At 44.2% G+C, this 22,866-nt stretch overlaps 1 protein-coding gene across 6 annotated transcripts in view; it reads left to right on the forward strand.

Moving 5' to 3' along the window:
• Window positions 1-22,866, forward strand: part of mecom (MDS1 and EVI1 complex locus) — a 753,387-nt gene that overhangs the window by 701,266 nt on the left and 29,255 nt on the right. For all 6 annotated transcript variants that reach the window (XM_085989970.1, XM_085989971.1, XM_085989972.1 and 3 more), the window contains 3 exons: window positions 1,585-1,662; window positions 8,103-8,272; window positions 11,371-11,515. In XM_085989970.1, coding sequence (XP_085846096.1) covers window positions 1,585-1,662; window positions 8,103-8,272; window positions 11,371-11,515 — 393 coding nt within the window. The remainder of the gene's footprint in view (window positions 1-1,584; window positions 1,663-8,102; window positions 8,273-11,370; window positions 11,516-22,866) is intronic.

The raw sequence follows: 22,866 nt of genomic DNA on the forward strand, positions 1-22,866 counted from the left end.
TAGGGCGGCACTTGGGATCCCAGCAAGAAAAGTCGAATCTTGAGGTGACAAAGGTGCGAATGAGTGTTTCAGAGGAAGTAGGGGCGAAATTGGGGCAGAAACTAGTGATGTTTTGGAGATGAAAATAAACCGTCTTGGTAATGAACTGGATTTGGAGTTTGATGCTCAGTTCAGAGTCAAGTGGGACATCGCGTTTGTGCACTGTCGGGATGAACTTGAGTGGGTATTCAAGGAGGGGCATGGGATCAGGAGTTAGGGCCTGGAGTTCCTGGTGGGACCAAAAAGCACTGCTTTGGTCTTCTCAGTGTTGAGCTGCAAAAAACTCTGGCTCATCTACAACTTGAGGTCGGGCAAGCAGTCCGACAACATGGTGACAGTCATGTAATCTGGGGTGGAAGTGGAGAGGTAAAGCTGCCACATTTTCTGTGGGGCCCAATTGCTAACTGGCCTCAAGCTAAATGAGCAATTTCTCATAATTTTATTAAATCCTTTAGTCTGGTTTAATATGCACATTTTGGGAGATTTCTTGTCTGAATAGTACTGTAGTCCACAGGACTGCAGTCTGATGAGTTCTCTGTTACTTTGAAGGTAGTCTACTGAGCAGTGGACCCACTGGAAACATTCCACTCTGGCTATTACTGTACTCATTGGAGATATTCCAATCCTACTAGCATTGTACACAATATACTCCAATCTGGCCAGTACTGTATTCAATGGAGATACTCTAGTCTATCTGGTACTGTACCCAGTGAACAAGTTTGGAGACTGTCTGGTTTGACTCATTTGTTCATGACTAATTTTATCATCTGTGTATTGTGCACTTGGATGAAAATCAAAAGTAATTTGTTTTTTTGTTGTGTCTATATCTGATTATATCATTTCAGAACACAAATATTATCCATTTGTGGTTCACGAGGGGAGCACAAGCCATTAGATCACTAGCCTGCTGTGTCACAGTGATGCGACGTGCTGTCCTCTACATGGCCAGTTACCAATCTCCACTTTGTAATAGTGAGGCAGTGCCAAAGCAGAGGCCAATGCCTCACCCTAGGGAGGGAGGGAAAATCAAACCGAGGATCACCCCAGGCTGCTCTTGCACACCTCCGGGCGGTCAGCTTTGGAGCAACACTGGCGGAGACCTGGAGAAGATCGCACTCTCACCTGGGGATGATGCCCAATGCTGGGGGACCTTGAAAGTGAGACAGTTCAAAGAAAGCAGCCTGAAATAAAGGAGTATTACCACAGAAATGAAAACAATTGGTGGTTTACAATTGTCTGCTCCTTGTATGCAGGGAGTTTGAACATTTCTGAAAACCCCCGATTTCAGGAGGTGACGGCCAAACTATTTAGTTGCCAGGAAATGCTCTTTTCTGTTTTCTGCCTAATGACGTTCAGATTGCTGTAATTAGAAAAAGAGGTTTTCTTTCAAGATGAAATTAACCATTCGAATCATTATTTATAAATAAATTCCATTAAAAAAAAAAATTTCCCCTCTCCCTGTGCACCAAACAAAGTAATGCAGGATGAATTCCATGTCTGTTCCTTGTAACAATCCGTCTGATCTTGTTTTTCTTCCCGTAACAGATACTGCGGCAAGATTTTCCCAAGATCTGCAAACCTGACCCGGCACCTTCGGACACACACTGGAGAGCAACCTTACAGGTTAAAATAAGTGTATTAATGAGAATTACCAGAAAATCCCAGCTATACATTGCACCTGCGTAGAAGCTGCTTCCTTACTGAGGGGTTCACCAGTCAGTTTTAAAAAAAGTCACGCCCCCGAAATTAAACGACATAAGCGCATGCAAGAAGATCCAATTTACATACTGGACCTCACAGTACACATTCAGAAATGGGAGGAATGTTTGCACCTTAGGACTTGAGGGAGCTCATATACATTGTTACATTAAATGTGTAGTATACCGTGATGGAGATCATGTTTTGGCCACTAACACACCATAACAGAACCTCTGAATTTGGCTCCAATGTAATTAATCTTTTTAAAGGACAATATTTCTGTCAAAATTTACTTAATTTTCACAAAATTTTTTGCAACATCATAAAACCTTCTCACAATGAGCTGGAAGTTGCCAGATAGCATTGCTATCTGTGCAAACTCTCAAACCCATTTGTTTTCTATTGGATCCTCGTGCTCCATCTTGATTTTCTGGAACATTTTCCCAAATATTATCTGGTGATCGTGTGCATTTAATCTTGCACTTTTTCACACTTTGTGTGGATGGTACGTACTCTTGAGCTAGAGCAGTTGGATCACAGCCAGAGATCTCAAACAGGTGCTCAAAGCACATCTGCATGCTATCAGAAAACATCCCGTCACCCCCACTAATAGAACACTCGCCATTTAGCAGAATTTATTCCACACAACATGAGTGACTCAGTTCATTGATGACATTGTCACTCATCAGTTATGTTCCTTTCACACGTGCAATAAATTCTGTATTGAATAGCTAAACACAGTATTAATTTATCTGCCTAGGTGTACATTGCTATCCAGATTGTAATCCATCCTTATGTTGTTTTTTGGACAGCAATATCTCCTATTGTTTATAGGGTTATGCAGATTGTATCATCTCCCAAGATGTACAGTGTTATATGTACATATGACGGACAGGAAAGGACTAACTGGTCCATTTAGCCTGCCCCACACTTCTGATGGCTGGAGCATCATGACTAGACACGTCCTACCCCACCCCCTTCCCCACTGCAGCCATGTAATCCCTTGGGAGAGAGAAAGATCCAGGGCCAATAAAGGAAAAAATAACCTGGAAAATTCCTCGCCGACCCCCTCAGGCGAGTGAAACCAGTCCAGGAGATCACGTGGACCATGTGTTATCTGTTAATTCCCTTACCTTCTCTACAGACTATAATACTGTATAGTTTCACAGAGTAGCAGAAGTGCAAATGTCATAGGGTCATAGAAGGGTCATAGAAGATAGGAGCAGGAGTAGGCCATTCGGCCCCTCGAGCCTGCTCCGCCATTCAATGCGATCATGGCTGATCATCCAAATTCAGTCCCGGTCGCTGCTTTCTCCCCATACCCCTTGATCCCTTTAGCCTTAAGAAATATATCCAACTCCTTCGTGAATATATTTAGTGAATTGGCCTCTGCTGCCTTCTGTGGTAGAGAATTCCACAGGTTCACCACTCTCTGGGTGAAGAAATTCCTCCTCATTTCTGTCCTAAATGGCCTACCCCTTATCCTTAAACTGTGACCCCTGGTTCTGGACTCCCCGACCATCGGGAACATCCTTCCTGCATCTAGTCTGTTCAGTCCTGTCAGAATTTTATAAGTGTCAATGAGATCCCCTCTCATTGTTCTAAACTCCAGCGAGTACAAGCCCAATCGACCCAATCTCTCCTCATACGTCATTCCTGCCATCCCAGGTATCAGCCTGGTGCATCTTCGCTGAACTCCTTCCATGGCAAGAACATCCTTCCTCAGATAAGGCAACCAAAACTGCACACAATACTCAAGATGTGGTCTCACCAAGGCCCTGTACAACTGCAGCAAGACATCCTTGTTCCTGTACTCAAGTCCTCTCGCTACGAAGGCCAATATACCATTTGCCTTCTTAACCGCCTGCTGCACCTGCATGCTTACCTTCAGCGACTGGTGCACAAGGACACCCAGGTCTCGTTGCACTTCCCCTTCTCCCAATCTATCGCCATTCAGATAATAATCTGCCTTCCTGTTTTTGCCACCAAAGTGGATAACCTCACATTTATCCATGTTATATTGCATCTGCCATGCTTCTGCCCAATCACCCAACCTGTCCAAATCATACTGGAGTTTCTCGGCATCCTCCTCACAGCACACACGCCCACCCAGCTTTGTGTCGTCTGCAAATTTTGAGATATCACATCTAGTTCCCTTGTCTAGATCAATAATATATATTGTGAATAGCTGGGGTCCAAGGACTGATCCCTGCAGTACCCCACTAGTCACTGCCTGCCACTCGGAAAAAGACCCGTTTTTTCCAACTCTTTGCTTTCTGTCTGACAACCAGTTTTCTATCTAAGTCAATACCTTGCCCCCAATCCCATGTGCCTTAACGTTACACGCAAATCTCTTATGCGGGACCTTATCGAAAGCCTTCTGAAAGTCCAAATACACCACATCCACTGGTTCTCCCTTATCTATTTTACCAGTTACATCCTCAAAAAATTCCAGTAGGCTGGGGTGGAGATCGCCTTTACAGAAGGTAAGTACTGTAGAAAATATAGGGACAGAGTGATCTCCTGGAAGAATTTCGATCGCCTAGATGGGTCGGAGAGGAATTTCCCAGATTTTTTTCTCCCAAATTGGCCATTGGGTCTTTATCTGGTTTTTCGCCTCTCCCGGGAGATCACATGGGTTCGGGTGGATGCAGAGTGATAGAAGATTTGAGGTTAGGATCAGATCAGCCATGATCTTATTGAATGGTGGAGCAGGCTCGAGGGGCCGATTGGCCTACTCCTGCTCCTATTTCTTATGTTCTTATGTTCTTATTAGTCAAGCACGATTTACCTTTTGTAAATCCATGTTGACTTTGTCCGATCCTGTCATTGTTTTCCAAGTGCTCTGCTATTACATCTTTTATAATGGACTCTAGCATTTTCCCCACTACCGATGTCAGGCTTACCGGTCTGTAATTCCCCATTTTCTCCCTACCACCTTTTTTGAATAGAGGGGTAACATTAGCTACCCTCCAATCCATGGGTACTGTTCCAGATTCCATCAAATGTTGGAAGATGATCAGCAATGCATCTACTATTTCTAGTGCCACTTCATTAAGTACCCTAGGATGTAGATTATCAGGCCCTGGGGATTTATCGGTCTTCAACCCATCAATTTCCTGAACACCATTTCCCTACAAATACTGATTTCTTTCAGTTCCTCCCTTTCGTCAGACCCTATGTTCCCCGACATCTCTGGGAGGTTATTTGTGTCCTCCTTTGTGAAGACAGAACCAAAATATGTATTTAATTGGTCTGCCATTTCTTTGTTCCCCATTATAAATTCCCCTGATTCTGACTGCAAGGGACCTATGCTTGACTTCACCAATCTTTTTCTCTTTGCATATCTATAAAAGCATTTACAGTCAGTTTTTATCTTCCCTGCAAGCTTACTCTCATTCTATTTTCCCCTTCTTAATTAATCCCTTTGTCCTCCTTTGTTGAATCCTAAACTGCTCCCAATCCTCAGGTTTATTGCTTTTTCTGGCCAATTTATATGTCCTCTACTTGGATCTTATGCTGTCCCTAATTTCCCTTGTTAGCCACGGTTGAGTCACCTTTTTTGATTTATTTTTATGCCAAACTGGGATGAACAAATTCTGTAGTTCATCCGTGCGGTCTTTGAATGCTTGCCATTGCCTATCCACCGTCAACCCTTTGAGTGACATTCCCCAATCAATCCTACCCAACTCGCGCCTCAGACCATCGTAGTTTCCTTTATTTAAATTCAGGACCCTAGTCTCTGAGTCAACTACTTCATTCTCCGTCTTAATGAAGAATTCTATCATATTATGATCGCTCCGACCCAAAGGGCCTCGTACAACAAAATTGCTAATTAATCCTTTCTCGTTACATAATACCCAGTCTAAGATGGCCTGATCTCTGGTTGGTTCCTCGACATATTGGTCCAGGAAACCATCCCGTAATGTAACGTACAAATTGTGGTAGAGTTTCAACTTGCCCCCCGGCCGTCAAACTGGTGTTGCAGATCGGCTGCCCAATATAGAAACAGCCCAATTTTCATCTCCACTGGTTTAAATGGGAATGAAAATCTGGCGGTTTCTATAATGGGCAGCCAATCCGCAAAGCCTGTTTGACACTCGGGCGGCCAGTTAAAAATCTGCCTCATTATTTCCCAATATTATGTGACGTTTGATTAACTCAGTCTACACACATTCCTAATCGTTTGTCTGCTTCTAACCTTCCCCCCACCCCACCCTTAGGAAAAAAAACAGAACTCTGTAATGTCCTTGTGCGCGCACGTAATGTAACAGTAGAGATTGCTTATGGAAAGTCCAGCCAAGGACAGCCCATGGGTAATGACTGCAGAGATTCTTGTAACAGTAGAAAGACTCTAAACTGCTGTGCAATCCAAATTGTAGGCTGTGCAATCAGCAAAGAGATTTTCAGCGATAAGACAGAGAAAAGTGATTTGGGACATTCCACACGGCGTGCCCCCAAGGCTCTGCTGTTCCTGAGTGTGTGCGGCTGTGTGGAACCAGACTGCACCGTCCATGGTTTATATATAACTGCGAACATGACGCAGATTATATGGTTTCTAATGCTTTGTGAGACTGAAACAATTAGTACTATATTAAATAATTTTCACAATGAAAAATTGCCATGCTTCATTATGTGACAGATATATTTTTTTTTAAGTCATCGAGAGGAAGTAAGATGAAAAATAAGGGTGCTGAAGACTGTCGGCGATCTGCCAGAAACAGCAGTCAGAATAATTATTTTATGTCTGTGTAACAGCTTATGGAGAAATACAGTAAAGGCCCAAGGGATTCTAAATGACTACAGGGTATGAAAACTGATGCCTCTGGTACCAGCTTGATAGACTAAACTGCATACACTGGCACAGTATTAAACATTTACTCTGTTTATTGCAATCTTTCTTGGAAGATAACAGAGCTTCCTTTGGGACTGGCAATTGAGCAGGCTAATCGTGGAAGAAGAAAAGATGTAATCACTGGACATAATTTTGCATGAAAAATCTTGGCCTGGGTTGTCGTTCTTTAGAAGCTGCACCACATGGGATAGAGCAAACTGAACACTTTCTAAATGTGTTGAGTTACCAAAGACATTGAATCACGGAGGCCCTGCAAACTCAAACATATAGAAAAGAAGAAACAAGTGGATCTGTGCCAAGTGCCGTGATTGCGTAACTTCCATGTTGGAAACTGTGTAGCAAGTTATCTGTCGAAGCACATCACACAGCTGTATGATTCAGTCTACCATTGCCGTCTGTGAGTCTGCAGTGGAGGCTTCAATCATAGAATTACATAGAATACACAACACAGAAACAGGCCATTCGGCCCAACTGGTCTATGCTGGTGTTTATGCTCCCCACGAGTCTCCTCCCACCCTACTTCATCTAACCCTATCAACATATAAATTTAATGATCTTGCCCAAAAACTCTGTCGAGTGCTCATTCTTTTTTCAAAGCCCGTGTTTTTTTTTAATACGTGTTGTTCTTCACCACCTCACAGCTCCTCATGAACTTCAGGTGAAAATGCGAGGCATCCTGAGGATCCTTCATGTTCAGCGGGCACAAGGTGCATTAGTTGGGGAGGGAGGGAGGAAACTGTTTCTTTCCTCACTCCCTCTCCTTTACTCTGGGGGAAATATTCTATCGCTCGTCAACCACTCCACCCAGAAACCTAAAGAATACTGGTAGACAAAAAAACCCAGCCTGACCACAGCTTTCGTTGGATTCATCTGACACGTGCAGATATCAAAAATTGATTGGCGTACAAGGCTGGCCAGGTGCACTAAGACCATGGTTACAGCACTTGTTGAGGGTACTAATTGGTGATTCAGTTGGTGTGTATGGGTTGCCGAGTGCGCCAATCAAATCTCAGCGCATGAACCAAGCATTAAAAGCTTCTTCCTCAAGAGTGACCAGTATACTGCATCTCTCCTGGTCTCCAAAGGGCTTCCAATGAGTACTCTGGAAATCTGAGAGGCCATTGGTTTTAGAAGTCAGCCATTAAGCAAAAAAGTACTTTGTAGATTTTCAAACAGTACCAGAGATGATCGCTGCTTTGAAATAAAGTTGAGACTGCTTATCTCCTTCTCTTTAAAGAAGCATTGACTTTTGTTGACTTTTCTTACTTTTGAGCCTGTCTATAGGACTCTATCCTGAACATAATTTAAGCACATTAAACTCTAGTAAGCTATTTTGATTCAAGGCATTATATAGAACAAGATATCAAAAGCTCTACTGCTGGGATATTGTGTAAGATATCGTGAGTGTTTTTCTTAAAAGTCAAAATAGAAAAAGGCACAAGGGCTTTCAAAACCTTGAACAGGTCTTGATCTTTAGAAATGTTACTTATCCGCCCCTTTTTTTTCAAAGGTGTAAATACTGTGACCGCTCATTCAGTATCTCTTCCAATCTGCAACGGCATGTTCGCAACATTCACAACAAGGAAAAACCATTCAAGTGTCACCTGTGTGACAGGTGCTTTGGTCAACAGACCAATCTGGACAGACATCTGAAAAAACACGAGAATGGAAACATGTCAGGTATGTAACCAGAACTGAGACTTGAGACTTGAGCTTTGGCATTGAGATTTGGCTTTGAACTTTTGGACTGTAGTACTTCTACTGTGTTTGTATTTTTTTTTAAAGAAAATAGCTTCATACATTAAAGTATGGATTCCACATGTGCAGTGAGATCCCAATCTGAGGCTGATCACTTCCTGCACAAGGAGGAAGAAAAAATGAGGGTGTGAGTTAACTCCAATTTACTGGTTGAGTGACACTGGCGTAGGCCTGGAATCAGGTCACCTCCCTATCCTTTTTAATCAGGAAGTGGTACAAAAGAGGAGGCAGACCCAAAGAGGGGAACAATTATCTTAATTAACAACAACTTTCATTTATATAGGACCTTTCATGTAGAAAAACATTGCAAAGCACTTCGCTGAGGCATAATCAAAAAACAATGGACATTGAGCCAAAGAATGAGATATTAGGGAGGGTGACCAAAAGCTTGGTCAAAAAAGTGGATTTTAAGGAGGATGTTAAAGGAGGAGAGGGAGGTGGAGCAGCAGAGGGGATTAGTGAAGGAATTCTAGAACGTGATCCCTAAGCAAGGCTATGAAGGATTTTAAACACGAGGATGAGAATTTTAAATTTGAGGTGTTGGGAGACTGGGAGACAGTGTAGGTCAGCAAAGACAGGAGAATTAGGTAAGCAGCAATTGGTGCAGGATAGGATCTGGACAGCAGAGTTTTGGATGAGCTGAAGTTAACAGAGGGTGGAAGATTGGAGGTCGGCCAGGAGAGCACTGGAATAGTCAAGTCTAGAGGTCGTCGTACGTGTCTTCACACTGTTCCCTTTGGGGAACTGTATGAAGTGGTGGAAGGATTTCTGGCCGCGTTAACGCTCCTTCCATGACCGTAACCATCTTCATACCAGCCATTAGGGTGGTTAGTCCTATGGCGGGAGGGTTTTACGGGCTCCCACAACCCATACGAGCGGGGGGGGGGGCCACCCACACCCACGGACGCAAGTATCCCGCTGGATGTCAACCCAGAATTTAGAGCCGGAGCTCCGACTCCACTTGCCAGGACTGTCTGGAGCGGGGTTCGAAACCCTACGCCTTCTGGCCCAGCGGCGGGGATGCTACTGCTACGCCAAAGGCCCACTCCTAGTCTAGAGGTGACAAAGCCATTAATGAGGGCTTCAGCTGCAAGTGGCCTCGTGAAAATCAGATGGCCCATAACTGCCCATCGACATGCAGGTAGGTGTGGGAAAGGAGGGTCTCATGGGACAGAATATAGGGGGTGGCTTTCCTTGTGGGATCCGGAGGAGTACTCCGCCTGGTCCCACATACGGAAGATTTCCACTTACCTTGGAGAGCCTCTTCATTCTCCCGACAGATTCTGATGTGCCTTCATCTGCTGGGGAAAACTTCCTTCCTCAAGCCTGAGTTAAAATCCAATCGGTGTCGACCTCAATTTGCATAAATTGATGAGTCTCCCGCCTGTTTCCAGTGGGTGCCTCAGCCACTGTACGGCAGTGAGCAGTTACAGTGGTGGTCAGTGGTATTCTAGTGGAAATGAGGCAGTAAGATTGAACGCTCCATTTTAAAGGCCTCACTGTCCCATTCCTGCCTGGCGGGATGGGTTAAAACTCCCTCCCCCCCAATATTTCTAAATCCCTGTATTGTGGAGTCTGCATCACTGAAGCACGGCTGCGGAGCTCAACATGGCTGCCAAGGTGTCTTGATATTTACCTGAAAAATATCCGACAATGGCACACAGTAATTGTTATTCATTCAGCACTGGCCATACCCATCGCATGTCAGAAACTGTTGGATCGAAACGCAACTTTTTCAAGCTGCAGCTAGTATAATCTTGCCTGTGCCTTGAAGCAAAAGTAGATATGCCATGAGAACCAGGAAGATCACAACAGTTTATTCTGGCACAGCCTCTCAACAGAGCACAGCCCCTGTAACCAGAGTATTGCACTGACATGGGATAACTGGACCCTAGCCAGTATAAAATGTCATCTTGGTCCAGTGAAAATAGGTGTTGGACAAGTCGACTATCAGCTGGTGTTTTATAGTTGTAATTTTTTTGGTCTTTTCTGGCCAGACATCTTTTAATAGTGGTAAACAGGGGAAATGCCTGTCAGTGAAACAATATCAATGATGAAAGCCCAACTAAGGAAGAGAAAAGTAAATTGGACTCTGATAGCCCTGTGGTTAATACTGAAGAAATCCTAAAGGGGTTATTGTTACCATATCAAAGGATTTGGGCATACTCTATTCTTGGAGCAGACAAGAACAGCCTCCATCCAAACATCTGCTTAGAAATTCCAAACCAGTCCAAGGCTTTTTTTTTGTTTCTGTGTGTTTTCTCTTAGTTTAACTTTAGTTATCTTTTAGTTTAACTTTAGTTATCAACTTCATATGCAATTAATGGCATCACTGATTGAACCACTGTGTACTATGCTATTTGTAAACATGGGGTCGGAGGGTCAAATTCCTCTATTAACAAAGAACGAAAGGGTACTTGTTTTGCTTTGCAATTAATGACTCACCAGTGAAATCATTGTCCTGAAAGTATGTGGTGCAATATTAGCACGTATACATATGACATGTTATCAGAGCTGTTAATCCATTTACAATAAATGGGTTGATGCCTCCTTCCAGAAATAGTGGAGAGACCAATTTTGGATAAGTATGTTTAAGCATTGATGTACTAGTATCCCACTGTATAATTTCCTGCCAAACACCCGGCAAAGTTATGGTAGCGGAGCAGGGAAAGCCCCAAGGAAATTTCCACCCCCCCCTCCCTTCCTCCCAAAGTCACTTAAATTCGTGAAGTTACATAAATTGGCTCTGATGATGGTGAAAACGTATCACAGTTAACTTAACATTTTCTCATGATGGAGCTGTTTGATTTGATAATTTCAATAGGATGGTAAAGCTATTAATCTTTGCTTTTCTGGAGGAATTCTGTAACTCTACATTTTCAAGTATTCCCATGGTAACCACTGTACAAAAGAAAGTCTCCAACCACTTGACTATATATCTCTCATCCCCCCCCCCTTTTTTTAGGTCACTGCTCCCCCAACCAAAGACTATAACATTCAATGTTGTCAATTTCCAACAGGTACTGCAACATCTTCACCTCATTCAGAAATAGACAACAGCAGTGCCATTCTGGAGGACAAGGAGGATTCCTACTTTACGGAGATTCGGAATTTCATTGGAAACAGCAACCACACTGAATGTTCCCCAGGGCATTTGGAGGAGAGGTGAGGAACATATCTTGCTGACGGATCATATGCTGGATTTCCACCTTAATGAGGCAGGAACATTTTTATTGCCCCACTGAAAATCCATTTTTATTGATTTTGTTGTATTATTTTCGCCGCCTTTGCCAGTCAGGGCACCACTGTCAAAACATAATGGCATGTAAATATATTCATTATTATTCAGCACTGTTACAAGGAGACATGCTATGGGAAAATGAGACCTGTGGATGTAACTAGCATCGGAATGAACTTTTTTTTGGATCTGAGGATTCAGCAGATACAGTATACCTGGAATGGGGTAGAGTTTAAGTTCAAACTACACATCTACCAGGGGCTGGGCTAGGAGTAGTATAGGTAACATACAAGAAGCAGAACAATCTCTAATTGTTCTTAGTCAAGGAAATGTTTTTTTGGTGCTCACAAAGATGGGAGGGCGAGGAGGAGAGATGGGAGAAGATAACACACAGACTGCTGGAGTGAAAATACATGCATTGGAACAAAAATTTAGACCTTCTGTTCATACTCTGTAGGTCACCTTGGCCTTGCATCAAAGTTCATCCAGCTAAAAGATTTGGCCCTTTCCTGCAGGGATTGCTTCAATCCTTAGTCGCTCAACACACAATTAGCTCGTAGCAGTCAAACAGTGATTTTAATAAATCTGTGGTCTGGTCTCCTGCTTTACAGATGTGATGTGCAGTCTGGCTATTGAGTTACAGCATTGAGAACTGCACTGAAAAGGAATACTCCTTTTTTAATCAGTTACACCTGTAACTCATTAAGAAAACTGAAATCAAAAGAATAATTCTGGCACCATTGTAACAACTTTATCTTTGTTATTTTAATTTATTGGCTTATATGTTGCTTATAATGGAATCATATATCCTTAACCACTCAGCCTCAATGTGTGCTCAAGTGTCATTAAGTTGGTACAGTTAGCTTTTGAATTTTTCTTTTTTGAAATCAAATTTTCCTGTGACAACTAAATACATCCATGCTGTAATATAGTATTTACCTAACAGTTCACAAGATTACAATTCTTGAGGGGTAACATTTAAATCATCTCTGGGAGGGCTTGCCAAATCTGTTCATAGTAATAGTGAATGAGTGTGGCTCTGACCTTTAATTTTATACCAAAAGTACAAACACTAATTAAGTGTTATTAACGAACACATCTAACAAGGTCACATGTGCTTCCACGAGAAAAGCGATTGTGTTGCAGATGCTCACAGGTCACGCATTAATAGGTACCTTGATTCTGCTCAGAATAGCTCATGGGCAGTAAAGGTGAGAGTGCGAGTTCATTTGAAATTTCGGGTTATTCAAGCACAATCCATCAACTAGGAAACCGTAGAGGTGTTGGGATGAAATCTTCATATCAGTTTTCACAAGTGAAGACTGTAGGCAAGTTCCAGTTCTAGTCAAATTATCCCAGGAATCTAAAACAGATGTACGACTCGGTAAAGCATGTTATGAAGAAGCACAAGAATTAAAAGACCACAGGGATGCCTGGACAAGATGAACTATGCCGTAGAATTCCTCACGGAAATGAGCAAGGAAGTGGGGCACAATGTTGGTTAATATTTGCAGGAGCTCCATAAATATAGGAACATATCGCCCATATAAATTTTTAAAATGGATGATTGGAAACATCATGCAATATTCAAAAAAAGAAGTTAGACATGAACTTAGGAATTATAGAGCATTTTGTCTCACACTAAAAGTGGGAAAAATCCTCAAAAGCATTCCATTGAAAGCTATTACCATTTATTTAAACAGTGCAGAAGCTATAGCGTAATCAGTTTTAGGGTTAATAGATCATGCCTCATAAATACATTGGGATTGTTTGAGGTGGTAACTAAATTAGCCAGTAACATATAAACAGTTGCTATGATTTACATGGATTTTGTAAAGTATTTAATAAAGTTCCACATGTGAGGATTTTAAGAAAAGCTAAGGCTCATATGGCAAATTAGTGAGCTGCATTGAACATTTTCTTGGCCGTGGAATCAGAAGATAATGATACATGAACCATGTCTGGGAGGTAATGGCAGCTGAAGTTCCACAGAATTCTGTTCTGAATCTCCTCCGATTTACACTATTTATAGAAATGGGAAAACAAATTTAAAAAGTTGTTGGTGATATCAAATCATGTTACCAGTTAACTATGGTAGGAAGATTGTTAAAGTTTATTGGGACTTGGATAAGTTAAGCAGACATGGTAAGGAATGACAAAGGGATTTTTATATGGATAGAAATGTAAGAGTAATGCATATTTAAGCAGGAAACATTAATGTTCACAATGGCCCAGAAATTCGGGTCGGAGGCTTCCCGTGGGTGCAAGCCCCCGACCTGCACTTACCTAGCGCGCCGGCTGTTGAGCTGTGGGCCCATGTGGGATTCCGATCCTGGGCCTGCTCCAACTGCCGGCACGCAGTGCTTGCGTATCCCAGGGGTGCAGTTAGTTCGATGCGTCCCCTGGGATCACGTGGGCCATGGAGAGCCAATGGTAGCAGGGAATGCCCATTTATAAAATTGACAGGAAGAGCTGTCAAAACTATAAATACTATAAGCCCCAAAACATCACTAAAACTTCAAATAAATGTTTTAAAAATCACATTTTTAAAATAACTATAAATTACATGAAATAACTATTTTAAACAATAATTTAAATTTTTGAAAAAATTAATTACATTTTCTAACGGGGCTAAAAATAAACTTACCTTTCTTTAAAGTATTTAAAAATAATAAACCTGTGGAAAAAATGTTTTAATTTTACTTAATTCACCACTTACCTTGTTAAAAGCAGGCCTTGCACTTGCTTTTTGCATGTGTAACTCCTGGAGACTTACCCTCCCGGAGAAACCTGGAAAAAAAACATAAGTTCCAGGCGCACACGCTGCCTCTCCGGCGCACGCGTTCGACCTCTGAACCCCTTCCTTTAAGGGAACGGAAGTTCCGGTTTCCCGCGCATGCGCAGTGCATGCACAAAACCGGCACTTCCGTTGGGCCTGTGGGTGAGTACCCCGTGCGTACTCACCCATGGAGACCCGAATTTCTGGGCCAATGAGTAGATGGCCAATAGCAAAGGTGGAAAACGAAGAGGATTCATGTGTGATTACCAATCATTTGATGAAAAGATCCTGTCAATGTGAGGCTGTTACCAACAAAGCTAATCAGATAGTAGAATTTGTAGTAAATTATTTAGAAAGCAATAGGAGCTTAACTTAGTGGGGAGGCCACATTTCTAACATTGGCCGTGATTTTACCGGCGCTCAGAGTGTGGGTTTGGAGGTGGCTCCGCTGTCAAAATCGAAATAATTGACAACGGGTTGGGAGCCCACTCTGAACCCGCCTCCATGTAAGTTTCCAAAGTATCGGGTCTGCGATTTCAGAACAGACCCGACACCAAGCGGTGGGGGAGGCATTTAAGATAGTTAAATGCTTGTTAACAACTATTTTAAGAAGTCACACAACACCAGGTTATAGTCCAACAGCTTTATTTGAAATCACCTGACGAAGGAGCAGCGCTCCGAAAGCTTGTGATTTCAAATAAAGCTGTTGGACTATAACCTGGTGTTGTGTGACTTATTGCATTTGTCCACCCCAGTCCAACTCCGGCATCTCCACACCATAACAACTATTTTGTCATCCTATTTCTATTTTACCACTTTTTTAATGAGGTTCATGTTGTTCGGTGATCACGTCAGGTAAGAAGGTTGGGTTCTTTATGTCTCCCCATTGTTGTGAATAGGTGACAACTGCAAAAATGGTATGAAAGCTACCATTTCATAGCTGGTCACTTTCCAATGTCAGAAGCTTGAGCCTTCAGACTTGGAAGACACTTTTGAGCTTTAGGCAGATTGGAAGTGTTTGGAGTAAACTCTCTATCCACTGTCACCTCCTTGGAGCAAGCTCTCTCACCGTTGACAGATTGCTTCTGTCATCTCAACTTCAGCTGCCATCTATTCCAGCAACACCGGTGCCCTTGAAAAAAATCTCACCATGGTCCTCTGAATCTCTCCACGATCAGTCCCAGCACCAACAACACCAGGCACACCAACAACAATATCAACTTTCTCCGCAATCACCTGATGCTGCACAGGACACAGGGCATCAGCACCAGAGAACATTGCTGCCCGGGAGGCCAGCAATGGCATCACCATGGCCAAATTTACTTCACTTGATGCTGTACACCCTGGCTGCCACATGATGCGCCAGGTTGACACCACCCCATACCAGCACCATAAAGCATCCCAAGAATGTCCAAACCATTCCTTTCACACTCATCATAATTTGGGTGGGAGGAAGAAGTTATGTCTCAACATTCACTGGAACTCACTAAGACACTTCCAAAGGTGAGCACAGATCTGTCCAATAAGGTAAAGTGTTGAAAATAAAGATTTCAATGTTTGACAACACATTAACAGAAAATTTACATGAACATTGCATAAAGCACCCAAGTGCCAACCCTTGTGTGTTGTTAGTTGGTATGATTGCACTAGGATGAGGGCGAGTGTGAGAGGTGGCTAGTGAGATGGGGAAGTGATAATGTCAATAGAGAGGGATGGGCGGAGGTGCAAGGTAAGTTGGTGTGAGCAAGGATGTGCAGGAGTAGGGTAGGGAAGGCAGAGTGATGGGGATGTGATGAGTGGCACAGCAGGATGAAATTGAGTGTGGCTTTGCGGTAACGTTTCGTGATCTACTCAGATCATTGAAAGGTTTGCGCCACTGCAGCCTGGTCCTCCTGACGACATCCCTGCTCGTGTCCTCCTGTGCAATGTGCAACCAGGCTGCGTTGTTCTCCTGGGGTGGTCTCTTCCGCCCATGGGAAGGGAAGAGAATCGCCCTGCTTGCTGTGACTCCCTCCATAAGCATATGGAGGGAGTCATGGGAGAGCCTGGGTGCAGCCGTGCACCTTTGTACAGTGCTCGTCAGTGTTTGCAGCACCTCAATGATGTAGAATACGGACAGCAGAACTGTCAAGATCAATTTGGGCATGGCCCCTTTCAGAAAACCGGCTGATGATGTGTCATCAAATGACGTCATCAGACCCACTTCCTATTAATTGGCTGGGAACCTCGCAGGGCGGGCTTAACAAGCCCAATCAATGTAAAATTGCTTGGAGAGTGCAGGCTGCAGTAGGCAGCGGGCTGGGACCGTGACACCAACACTGGCCACCCCAGACCCGCCTTGGTCGGTGAAATTGCGGCCATTATGTGTATAGTTTGGGACCACCTACCTTCAAAGGACATTCACACATCTGAGAGTGCTCAGAAAAGACTACTCCAGGATTTAAAACTCTAAATTATGGAGAAATGCTTTCAGGACTAAGCATAATTTTCTTAAGTAATTAAGATTGAGTGAGGACATAAACCAGGGTTTTAAAATGCTGAAAGACATTGATAATGTAGATGGAAGCAAGATATGGGCCTAGAAATTGAGTTTGCGCTGCGCCGGGGCTTAACGCCGGAAATTTAGCGCCGGTGCTAAGTCGCGCTGTGCGCGCCAAAAATTCAGTAGCGCCGCGCCCAAACGGCTGCCGGCGCTACTGAAGGCTGTTTGCGCCTGAAAACTGGCGCTACGCGCCGCATTGCGGCGCTATTCCGGCGCCCGATGCGGTGCGGCAGCCTCGGGAAGTGCAGGCCTCCTCCTTCAGTTAAGGAGGAGCTGCCTGCACCCGCCCGCTGGCCGGTTAAATCGCCACAAAAATTAGCCCGGCACCTCGGGGAAGTGCCAGGCTCGCAGCCGAGAAGCATCTGTTCCGCAGGGGGGGGGGGGGTGGGGGAGTCCGGGGAGGGAGGTGCGGGCAGGCGGCCGGCGGGAAAGCGGCCGGCCGCCGCTCCACCTTTATGCGCCGGCGCAAAGTCGTGTAAGACTCTGTTGCCAGAGTCTTAGTTGCGGCTGCCACGGGCGAGGCGGCCGCAACTGAATTTCGGCGCTGGGGCCCGTCACCACGGCAACCGGGACGCTGCGCACACCGATGACGTCATCGGTGCCGGCGCAGCGCTACTGGTGTAACGCCGATGTTGGGCCCTAGTCAATTTCAAAACCGGCTGTAAGTCCAGCGCAATGCCCTCTAGCGCCGCAAAATGGGCGCTAAGCCCACTCAATTTCTAGGCCATTTAGTTTAAGCACAGGACAAGAGGATACAAGTACAAAATTAACAGGATGTAAGCAAGACTGTGTGTTTTTTTACACAGACTGAGAGGTGGAATACATTGCCATCAAATGTAGTTAATCCTTTGTTAATTCATTCATTTAAAGAAGAATTAGATACATTTCTGATGAACAACAGGACTGAAGTTCATTGAATAAACTTCTTAGGACCAACAGGAGCAGGAAAGGCCTGGCCGTGGGGTCCTGAGTATGTGAACAGTGCCACATAAATGCAAATTCTTTTTCTTTCTATCTATTGTTTCACTCATTACTTTTGAAGAACAGAGAGAAATTTCAAAGAACTTTATCTTTTTGAAAGGTTTATCTGCAATTGTTCAGCTCACTCAAAAAATTAATCAAGTCAGGTAGAGTCCATGATAGTGTATATTGTGCATGGTTTCTTAGAAGATGTAAGAACATAAGAAATAGGAGCAGTAGTAGGCCATTCGGCCCCTCGAGCCTGCTCCGCCATTCAATAAGATCATGGCTGATCTGATCTTGGCCTCAACTCCACTTTCCTGCCCGCTCCCCATAACCCTTGATTCCCCTGTTTTTCAAAAATCTGTCTATCTCCACCTTGAATATATTCAATGACTCCGCCTCCACAGCTGTCTGGGGTAGTGAATTCCAAAGATTCACAACCCTCTGAGAGAAGAAATTCCTCCTCACCTCCATTTTAAATAGGCGACCCCTTATTCTGAAACTATGCCCCTTAGTTCTAGATTCCCCCACGAGGGGAAACATCCTCCCTGCATCTACCCAGTTAAGCCCCATCAGTATCTTATATGTTCCAATAAGATCACCTCTCATTCTTCTAAACTCCAATGAGTATAGGCCCAACCTGCTCAACCTTTCTTCATAAGACAACCCCTTCAACTCAGGAATCAACCTAGTGAACCTTCTCTGAATTGCCTCCAATGCAAGTATATCCTTCCTTAAATAAGGAGACCAAAACTGTACGCAGTACTCCAGGTGTGGTCTCACCAATGCCCTGTACAGTTGTAGCAAGACTTCCCTACTTTTATACTCCATCCCCCTTGCAATAAAGGCCAACATTCCATTTGCCTTCCTAATTACTTGCTGTACCTGCAAACTAACTTTTTCTGTTTCATATACGAGGACACCCAGATCCCTCTGTAGCGCAGCATTCTGTAGTCTCTCTCCATTTAAATAATATTTTGCTTTTTTATCTTTCCTACCAAAGTGGATAACCTCACATTTTCCCACATTATACTCCATCTGCCAAATTTTTGCCCACTCACTTAACCTATCTATATCCCTTTGCAGGCTCTTTGTGTACTCCTCACAAGTTGCTTTCCTACCTATCTTTGTATCGTCAGCAAATTTGGCAACAGTACACTCGGTCCCTTCATCCAAGTCATTAATATAGATTGTAAATAGTTGAGGCACCAGCACTGATCCCTGTGGCACCACACTAGTTACAGTTTGCCAACCTGAAAATGACCCATTTATTCCGACTCTCTGTTTTCTGTTACTTAGCCAATCCTCTATCTAATCTAATATTTTACCCCCAACACCATGAGCTCTTATCTTGTGCAGTAAGCTTTTATGTGGCACCTTATCGAATGCCTTTTGGAAACCCAAATACACTACATCTACTGGTTCCCCTTTATCCACCCTGCTGGTTACAGCCTCAAAGAACTCTAGTAAATTTGTCAAACACGATTTCCCGTTCATAAAACCATGTTGACTCTATTTGATTGTTTATGATTTTCTAAATGTCCTGCTATTACTTCCTTAATAATGGATTCCAGCATTTTCCCAATGACAGATGTTAGGCTAACTGGCCTATACATGGCCTTCTTTGATCTCACAAAGGCCTTCGACACTATCAACCATGAGGGATTATGGAGTGTCCTCCTCAAATTCGGCTGCCCTCAAAAGTTTGTCACCATCCTCCACCTGCTTCACGACGACATGCAAGCCGTGATCCTGACCAACGGTTCCACCACAGACCCAATTCATGTACGAACTGGGGTCAAGCAAGGCTGTGTCATCGCACCAACGCTCTTCTCGATCTTCCTTGCTGCAATGCTCCATCTCACCCTCAGTAAGCTCCCCGCTGGAGTGGAGCTAATTTACAGAACAAACGGGAAACTGTTCAACCTCCGTCACCTCCAGTCCAGATCCAAGGTCGTCCCATCCTCTGTCGTCGAATTACAGTATGCAGACGATGCTTGCATCTGCGCTCACTCGGAGGTCGTACTCCAAACCATCGTCAGCACCTTCACCGAAGCATACGAGAGCATGGGCCTTACGCTAAACATCCGTAAGACAAAGGTCCTCTACCAACCTGCCCCCACCACACAGTACTGCCCCCCGATTATCAAAATCCACGACAAGGCCTTGGACAACGTGGACGACTTTCCATACCTTGGGAGCCTATTGTCAACAAGGGCAGACGTCGATGACGTAGTCCAACACCGCCTTTAGTGTGCCAGCGCAGCTTTCGGTCACCTGAGGAAGAGAGTGTTTGAAGACCAGGACCAAACCTGGCACTAAGCTGATGGTCTGCAGAGCAGCAGTGATACCCGCCCTGCTGTATGCCTCAGAGACATGGAACATGTACAGCAGGCACCTCAAAGCACTGGAGAGGTACCACCAATGCTGCCTCCGCAAGATCCTGCAAATCCATTGGCAGGATAGGCGCACCAACGTCAGTGTTCTTGCTCAGGCCGACATCCCCAGTATCGAAGCTTTGACCACACTCAATCAACTCCGATGGATGGGTCACATTGTCTGCATGCCCAATACGAGACTCCCAAAACAAGCGCTCTACTCAGAGCTCCGGCAAGAGAGCCCCAGGTGGGCAGAGGAAATGCTTCAAGGACACCCTCAAAGCCTCCTTGAAAAAGTGTAACATCCCCACCAACACGTGGGAATCCCTGGCCTAAGACCACACAAAGTGGAGGAGAAGCATCCAGGAAGGCGCCGAACACCTCGAGTCTCTTCGCCGGGAGCAAGCGGAAGCCAAGCGCAGGCAGCACAAGGAGCGCACGTCAACCTAAGCACCCCACCCACCCGCCCCTTCAACCACCGTCTGCCCCACCTGTGACAGAGACTGTAGGTCCCGCATTGGACTCATCTGTCACCTGCGAACTCATTTTTAATGTGGAAGCAAGTCATCCTCAGTTCCGAGGGACTGCCTAAGAAGTTTCCTGCTTTCTGTCTCCCTCCTTTCTTGAATAGGGGCGTTACATTTGCGGTTTTCCAATCCGCTGGGACCTCTCCAGAATCCAGGGAATTTTGGTAGATTACAACCAACGCATCCACTATCTCTGCAGTCACTTCTTTTAAAACCCTAGGATGCAGGCCATCAGGTCCAGGGGACCTGTCAGCCTTTAGTCCCATTAGTTTGCCTAGTACTTTTTCTCTAGTGATAGTGATTGTTTTAAGTTCCTCCCTCCCTATAGCCCCTTGATTATCAATTACTTTGGGATGCTTTTAGTGTCTTCTACCGTGAAGATCGATACAAAATATTTGTTCAAAGTCTCTGCCGTTTCCCTGTTTCCCATTATTAATTCCCCAGTCTCATCCTCTAAGGGACCAATGTTTACTTTAGCTACTCTCTTCCTTTTTATATACCTGTAGAAGCTCTTACTACCTGTTTTTGTATTTTTTGCTACTTTACTCTCATAATCTATCTTCTCCCTCTTTATTATTTTTTTTGTCATCCTTTGCTGGTTTCTAAAAATTTCCCAATCCCCTGGCCTCCCACTAATCTTTGCAACATTGTATGCCTTTTCCTTCAATTTGATACCATCCTTAACTTCCTTAGTTGGCCACGGATGGTTCATCCTTCTCATAGAGTCTTTCTTTCTCACTGGAAAAAACCTTTGCTGCGAGTTATGAAATATCTCCTTAAATGTCTGCCACTGCTTATCTACTGTCTTACCCTTTAATCTATTTTCCCAGTCCACTTTAGCCAACTCTGTCTTCATACCTTTGTAATTGCCTTTATTTAAGTTTAGGACACAAGTTTCAGACACAAGTTTTTCACCCTCAAACTGAATTTGAAATTCAATCATGCTATGAATCCTCTTCCCTAGAGGATCCTTTACAATGAGATCATTCATTAATCCTCTCATTACATATTACCAGGTCGAAAATAGCCTGCTCCCTGGTTGGTTCCACAATGTATTGTTCTAAGAAACCATCCCGAATACATTCTGTGAACTTGTCCTCAAGGTTACCCTTGCCAATTTGATTTGTCTAATCTATATGAAGATTAAAAATCACCCGTGATTATTGCAGTACAGGTAGACTACCCTTTATCTGAACTTCCGAAAACTGAAACCCTCTGAAAACCGAAGGTTTTTTCGGTCAGCGTAAGTCGTGCGCACGACCCCCCGCGGACCCCCCCGTGGACCCACGCCAACCCCCCCGCCGACCCTGACCCCCCTGCGGACCCCCGCCGACCCCGACCCCCGCGGACCCCCGCCAACCCCGACCCCCGCCGACCCCCCCCGCGGACCCCCGCCGACCCCCCCGCCGACCCACCTTCTGAAATCCGAAATTTTCCGAAAACCGAAACACGGCTGGTCCTGAGGTTTTCGGATAAAGGATAGTCTACCTGTACCTTTCTTACAAGCTCGCATTATTTCTTGATTTATGCTACAGTGTAGCTACTTTTAGGGGGCCTATAGACTACTTCCACCAGTGACTTCTTTCCCATACTATTTCTTATCTCCACCCAAACTGATTCTACATCTTGATCTTCTGAGCCAATATCAATTCTCACCACTGCACTGATCTCATCCTTTATTAACAGAGCTGCCCCACCTCCTTTTCCTTTCTGCCTATCCTTCCAAATGCCAAATACCCCTGAATATTCAGTTCCTAGCCTTGGTCACCTTGCAACGACATCTCTGTAATGGCAATCAGATCATACCCATTTATTTCTATCCGTGCCATCAACTCATCTACAGTATCTTGTTCCGAATGCTGCGTGCATTCAGATAAAGAGCCTTTAATTTTGTCTTTTTACCATTTTTTTGTACTCTGACTCTATTTGCTGGTGCACTCTTAAGTTTGTATGCTCTGTCTCTTTCTGTCACACTCTAGTTCTCATTACCCCTATCACTACCCTGCACTATTGCCTTCTCCTTTCTCTTTGACTTTCTAAATTCCCCATGTGGACTTAATATGCTTTGTATCCTTTCCTCACCTCTATT

The sequence above is a fragment of the Somniosus microcephalus genome, chromosome 6, assembly GCF_052327205.1.
Source record: "Somniosus microcephalus isolate GS21.2 chromosome 6, FLI_Smic_1.0, whole genome shotgun sequence".
NCBI lineage: Eukaryota > Metazoa > Chordata > Chondrichthyes > Squaliformes > Somniosidae > Somniosus > Somniosus microcephalus.